Source organism: Oncorhynchus gorbuscha, linkage group LG21 (genome assembly GCF_021184085.1).
Source record: "Oncorhynchus gorbuscha isolate QuinsamMale2020 ecotype Even-year linkage group LG21, OgorEven_v1.0, whole genome shotgun sequence".
Lineage (NCBI taxonomy): Eukaryota > Metazoa > Chordata > Actinopteri > Salmoniformes > Salmonidae > Oncorhynchus > Oncorhynchus gorbuscha.
The window spans coordinates 7,416,305-7,423,804 of record NC_060193.1 but is presented as its reverse complement, the minus strand read 5'-3'; the positions used below and the strand labels follow the sequence as shown (position 1 = coordinate 7,423,804).

At 44.5% G+C, this 7,500-nt stretch overlaps 1 protein-coding gene across 1 annotated transcript in view; it reads left to right on the top strand.

Moving 5' to 3' along the window:
* Positions 1-7,500, top strand: part of brms1 (BRMS1 transcriptional repressor and anoikis regulator) — a 27,116-nt gene that overhangs the window by 10,535 nt on the left and 9,081 nt on the right. The window contains exons 5-6 of the mRNA XM_046320446.1: positions 815-991; positions 2,772-2,861. Of these exons, the coding sequence (XP_046176402.1) occupies positions 815-991; positions 2,772-2,861 (267 nt within the window). The remainder of the gene's footprint in view (positions 1-814; positions 992-2,771; positions 2,862-7,500) is intronic.

Sequence of the window (7,500 nt, the reverse complement as noted above, 5' to 3'; positions counted from 1 at the left end):
CTACTACTACGTCTACTACTACTACTACTATGTCTACTACTACTACTACTACTACGTCTACTATTACTACTATCGCTATTACTATTACTACTACGTCTACTATTACTACTACTACTACGTCTACTACTACTACTACGTCTACTACTACTACTACTACTACGTCTACTATTACTACTATCGCTATTACTATTACTACTACTACTACTACTACTACGTCTACTATTACTATTACTACTACGTCTACTATTACTACTACTACTACGTCTACTATTACTACTATCGCTATTACTATTACTACTACGTCTACTATTACTACTACTACTACGTCTACTACTACTACTACTATGTCTACTATTACTATTACTACTACGTCTACTATTACTACTACTACTACGTCTACTATTACTACTACTACTACGTCTACTACTACTACTACTACGTCTACTATTACTACTACTACTATTATGTCTACTATTACTACTACTACTATTATGTCTACTACTATTACTACTACTACTACGTCTACTACTACTACTACGTCTACTATTACTACTACTACTACGTCTACTACTACTACTACTACTACGTCTACTACTACTACTACGTCTACTACTACTACTACTACGTCTACTATTACTACTATCGCTATTACTATTACTACTACGTCTACTATTACTACTACTACTACGTCTACTACTACTACTACTACTACTACTACTACTACGTCTACCATTACTACTATCGCTATTACTATTACTACTACGTCTACTATTACTACTACTACTACTACTACTACTTGTTTCTCTCTCTCCAGGTGTGTACAGAGAACTGTGTCTGCAGGTGATCCAACACAGGTACGAGTGTGAGCTGCAGGGAGCTCGACAACACCTGGAGAGCGAGAGGACATTGTTGTTTGATGCTATGAAGACAGAACTGCTGGATAAGATCAGTCGTCTGGAGGAGGATAGCCAGAGTGTAGACCTCACGTCAGGTACGCAGACAGACAGATGCACATCAGAACTACACTACATGACCAAAAGTATGTGGACACCTGCTGAGTACACTACATGACCAAAAGTATGTGGACACCAGCTGAGTACACTACATGACCAAATGTATGTGGACACCTGCTGAGTACACTACATGACCAAATGTATGTGGACACCTGCTGAGTACACTACATGACCAAAAGTATGTGGACACATGCTTGTCAAACGTCTCATTCCAAAATCATGACTATTAATATGTAGTTTGTCCCCCACCTTTGCTGCTATAACAGCCTCCACTCTTCTGGGAAGGATTTCCACTAGATGTTGGAACATTGCTGCAATAACAGCCTCCACTCTTCTGGGAAGGCTTTCCACTAGATGTTGGAACATTGCTGCTATAACAGCCTCCACTCTTCTGGGAAGGCTTTCCACTAGATGTTGGAACATTGCTGTGAGGACTAGCTTCCGTTGAGCCTTGAGTATTAGTGAGGTCGGGCGCTGATGTTAGGCGATTAGACCTGGCTCGGAGTCGGTGTTCCAATTCATCCCAAAGGTGTTCGATGAGGTTGAGGTCAGGGCTCTGTGCATGGGAGTCAAGTTATTCCACACCGATCTTGACAAACCATTTCTCTATGGACCTGGCTTTGTGCACGGGGCCATTCTGAAACAGGAAAGGGCCTTCTCCAAACTGTTGCCACAAAGTTGGAAGCACAGAATTGTCTAACCGCCCCAGACTATTATTCCCCTCCACCAAACTTAACACTTAGCACAATGCATTCGGACGAGTAGCTTTCTCCTGGTATCCGCCAAACCTAGAGTTGTCCGTTGAACTGCCAGATGGTGAAGCGTGATTCATCACTCCAGAGAATGTGTTTCCAGTGCTCCAGAGTCCAATGGCGGCGAGCTCCACCCAACGCTTGGCATTGCACATGGTGATCTTAGGCTTGTGTGCTGCAGCTCGGCCATGGAAACCCATTCAATGAAGCTCCCGACGAACAGTTCCTATGCTGAAATTGGTTCCAGAGGCAGTTTGGAACTCGGTAGTGAGTGTTACAACCGAGGACGGACAATTTTTACACACTTCCAGCACTCGACGGGGACATTCTGTGAGCTTGTGTGGCCTACCACTTTGCGGCTGAGCCGTTGTTGCTCTTAGACGTTTCCACTTCACAATAACTGCAAGTACAGTTGAACCAGGGCAGTTCTAGCAGGACAGAAATTTGAGATTTGAAAACACTCTTTAAAAGTTCACCGACATGTTTGTCTTTCAGGAATTAACATCTCGGTCTCTCTCTCGCTCTCCTTCTTTCTCTCTCTCGCTCTCCTTCTCTCTCTCTCTCTCTCTCTCTCTCTCTCTCTCTCTCTCTCTCTCTCTCTCTCTCTCTCTCTCTCTCCATCTTTCTCTCTCCATCTCTTTCTCTCCATCTCTCTCTCTCTCTCCATCTTTCTCTCTCCATCTCTTTCTCTCCATCTCTCTCTCTTTCCCTCCATCTCTTTCTCTCCATCTCTTTCTCTCCATCTCTTTCCCTCCATCTCTTTCCCTCCATCTCTTTCCCTCCATCCATCTCTTTCTCTCTCCATCTCTTTCCCTCCATCTCTTTCTCTCCATCTCTTTCCCTCCATCTCTTTCCCTCCATCTCTTTCCCTCCATCCATCTCTTTCCCTCCATCCATCTCTTTCTCTCTCCATCTCTTTCCCTCCATCTCTCTCTCTCCATCTCTTTCCCTCCATCTCTTTCTCTCCATCTCCATCTCTTTCCCTCCATCTCTTTCTCTCTCTCAGAGTGGTGGAGTGATGAGGTGAAAGGGAAGAAGTGTAAAAGGAGGAGTCTGTCCCGGCCAGAGAGGAAGAAGAAGGCTGCCCTAGTATCTGGTAATATTTATATTTTTCTCCCTACTTTCCTCTTCCTTTCATCCATTTCCTTTTATAATATACAGTGCCTTCAGGAAAGTATTCATAACCATACGGTTATGACCTTACTCTAAAATGGATTAAATAAATAAAAAATTCCTCATCATTCTACACACAATACCCCACAATGACATCACAATACAATGACATCACAATACAATGACATCACAATAACCCATAATGACATCAAAATACCCCATGATGACAAAGCGAAAACAGGTTTTTAGAAATGTGTGCAAATTTATTTAAAAAACAGACCTTATTTACATAAATATTCTGACCCTTTGCTATGAGACTCGAAATTGAGCTCAGGTGCATCTTGTTTCAATTGATCATCCTTGAGATGTTTCTACAACTTGATTGGAGTCCACCTGTGGTACATTCAATGATTGGACATGATTTGGAAAGGCACACACCTGTATATATAAGGTTCCACAGTAGACAGTGCATGTCAGAGCAGAAACCAAGCCATGAGGACGAAGGAATTGTCTGGAGATCTCCGAGACAGGATTGTGTCGAGCTACAGATCTGGGGAAGGGTACCAAAACATTTCTGCAGCATTGAAAGTCCCCAAGAACACAGTGGTCCCCAAGAACACAGTGGCCTCCATCATTCTTAAATGGAAGAAGTTTGGAACCACCAGAGTCTTCCTAAAGCTGTCTGCCCAGCCAAACTGAGCAATCGGAGGAAAGGGCCTTTGTCAGGGAGGTGACCAAGAACCCGAGGGTCCCTCTGACAGAGCTCTAGAGTTCCTCTGTGGAGATGGGAGAACCTTCCCAAAAGACAACCGTCTCTGCAGCACTCCACCAATCAGGCCTTTATGGTAGAGTGGCCAGATGGAAGCCACTCCTCAGTAAAAGGCACATGACATGACAGTCCGCTTGTAGTTTTCCAAAAGGCACCTAAAGACTCTCAGACCATGAGAAACAAGATTCTCTGGTGTGATGAAACCAAGATTAAACTCTTTGGCCTGAATGCCAAGTGACACATCTGGAGGAAACTTGGCACCATCCCTACAGTGAAGCATAGTGGTGGCAGCATCATGCTGTGGGGAGGTTTTTCAGCGGCAGGGACTGGGAGACTAGTCAGGATTGAGGGAAAGATGAACGGAGCAAAGTACAGAGAGATCCATGATGAAAACCTGCTCCAGAGCACTCAGGACCTCAGACTGGGCGAAGGTTCACCTTCCAACAGGACAACGACCCTAAGCACACAGCCAAGACAACGCAGGAGTAGCTTCAGGACAAGTCTCTGAATGTCCTTGAGTGGCCCAACCAGAGTCCGGACTTGAACCCGATCAAACATCTCTGGAGAGACCTGAAAATAGCTGTGCAGCGACGCTCCCCATCCAACCGGACAGAGGTTGAGAGGATCTGCAGAGAAGAACGGGAGAAACACCCCAAATACAGGTGTGCCAAGCTTGAAGCATCATACCCAAGAAGACTCGATACCTGCCGAAGGTGCTTCAACATTGTACTGAGTAAAGGGTCTGATAGGTCCATTTTTTAAAATATAAATTAGCAAACATTTCTAAAATCATGGTTTTGCTTTGTCGATATGGGCTATTGTGTCTAGATTGATGAGAAGAAAAAAAAAACTATTTAATCCATTATAGAATAAAGCTGTAACGTAACAAAATGTGGAAAAATGCAATGTGTATATATACACACATTTAAATTTTCCATCCTGACAAGCTCCCCAGTCCCTGCCGGTGACAAGCATATCCATAACACGATGCTGCCGCCACAATACTTTAAAATATAGAGGGTTTTTACCACATTGCATTCTTTCCACATTATTGACCTGAGTGTTGAATAATCCACTCCAGACCATCCGTTCTGTTTACAACATGGCTGTTCAGTTATATTGCAAGACAACACAGCAAATACATGTTTTGGCCTAAATTAAAAACTACAGGCTTGAGTCAAATCCAGTACAACAAAACACAGAGTGAAACTCTTTGTATTTTTAAATAGTGTGGTGGTGGTGGTGGTGGTGGTGGTGGTGGTGGTGGTGGTGGTGGTGGTGGTAGTGGTGGTGGTGGTGGTGGTGGTGGTGGTGGTGGTGGTGGTGGTGGTGGTGGTGGTGGTGGTGGTGGCAGCATCCTGTATCATTTCAAAAGGTGTGGATTACCACATTGAACCGATGTTTGAGAATCTCCCATCTTATGTCAAAGACACTAGTCACATGATCACGTGTTCTTGGAAGGTCCTTCTGTAGCTCAGTTGGTAGAGCATGGCGCTTGTAACGCCAGGGTAGTGGGTTCGATTCCCGCAACCACCCATACGTAGAATGTATGCACACATGACTGTAAGTCGCTTTGGATAAAAGCGTCTGCTAAATGGCATATTATTATTATTATTATCTCATTGATCGAGGTCTTAGGAAGGTTACCAGAGGGCACCCTGCTGGCCACTGTTGATGTGGAGAGCTTGTACACTAACATCCTACACACTGGAGGCTTGTAGGCGCTGCGGGACTTCCTACAGTAGAGAGACTCTACCCTTCAAAGTCGGGGTGTAGACATGGGCTTTCCCCCCCAACTATGCAGACCAGTATGTGGGACAATTTGAAGAAGCATTCCTTTATAAAACAGAGACACACCCCTTACATTTCTAAAATACTTCTATGGAAGGGATACATAGATGATGAGTTTGTGCTCTGGGAAGGAAGTCAGCAGGAATTCTTTGTGCTCTGGGAAGGAGGTCAGCAGGAACTCAATAAATTCCAAACCCTACTAAACGAGAGCTCTGAATACCTCCAATTCACCATGCAGACTGATGAGAGAGAAAAATAAACTACCTGGATTTATGGATCATCAAAGAGAGTGATGCATTACACACAGACTTATACACAAAGCCCACAGACTGCAATACCCTGCTACGTGCAGATAGAATGCATCCCCTTCCCCTCAGGAATGGTCTACCATAAAGCTAGTTATGCAGGGTTAAACTAATCTGTGGCCACCAGACAGATTTGGACAACAATGCTAAAAAAAAAGACAGATGAAGGCTACAAGGACAAAACTCTTGATGCTGCAATGATGAAAATATCTCAAAAACCAAGAGAGGAATTACTAAAAACACAACCAAAGAAGAAAAACAACCCAACCATCTTTTGCAATAAGTATACCAAGGGTTTGAAGAATATGAAACCAATCCTGAAAAACCACGGGTATATTCTGCAATCAGACCAAAATAATTGCACATCTCTTCAGGGAACCCCCACTGGAGGTCTATAAGCGTGGTTTCAATATTGGAGATATCTTGGTGAGATCTGACCTGCCCCCTGAGCCCACTCAGACACTCTTGGAGATATCTTGGTGAGATCTGACCTGCCCCCTGAGCCCACTCAGATACTCTTGGAGATGTCTTGGTGAGATCTGACCTGCCCCCTGAGCCCACTCAGATACTCTTGGAGATGTCTTGGTGAGATCTGACCTGCCCCCTGAGCCCACTCAGATACTCTTGGAGATGTCTTGGTGAGATCTGACCTGCCCCCTGAGCCCACTCAGATACTCTTGGAGGTATTTTGGTGAGATCTGACCTGCCCCCTGAGCCCACTCAGACACTCTTGGAGATATCTTGGTGAGATCTGACCTGCCCCCTGAGCCCACTCAGACACTCTTGGAGATATCTTGGTGAGATCTGACCTGCCCCCTGAGCCCACTCAGACACTCTTGGAGATATCTTGGTGAGATCTGACCTGCCCCCTGAGCCCACTCAGACACTCTTGGAGATATCTTGGTGAGATCTGACCTGCCCCCTGAGCCCACTCAGACACTCTTGGAGATATCTTGGTGAGATCTGACCTGCCCCCTGAGCCCACTCAGACACTCTTGGAGATATCTTGGTGAGATCTGACCTGCCCCCTGAGCCCACTCAGACACTCTTGGAGATATCTTGGTGAGATCTGACCTGCCCCCTGAGCCCACTCAGACACTCTTGACACCCATTCCAAATGGAAACTACAAATGTGGCTCATGCTCACAGTGCAATAGCACTATAAAACATATTTCTTCAGACACCCACATACAGGTGGAAACATCCCTGTTAGGGGTATCATCTCATGCAAGACCAAGGGAGTAATCTATCTCACCTGTTCATGTGGGAAACCCTACGTAGGACAAACAAAAAGACAACTAAAACAACGCATAGCTGAACACCGCAGCTCAATCAGGTGCAAGAACACTCGACTCTCCAGTAGCAGCTCACTTTGTTGAAGCCAACCATCCCATCTCCTCCCTACAAATACACAGGCGTTGAGCACGTTGCTCTACCAAGGAGAGGAGGTAACATGGAGATCCTCCTACTACAGAGGGAGACAGGATATCCTGTCTAAAAACACTGACCTCTAGTGGTCTGAATATCCACTTTGATCTCAGGCCCTCCTTTATGAACAAGTCTTATAAATGTACAAATGATTTCTTCAGCTGATTAGCGTTCACCTAATATGTTCCCTCTGTTGGCGACACTCATTATAAATGAAGGTTGAATCAATATTACACGTAACAAAAATAAAATATACGAAATTATGTGAAATTGAAGGAAACAATAAATGTATGTTGGTGCTAATATGATGTACAATATTCCATCATGTT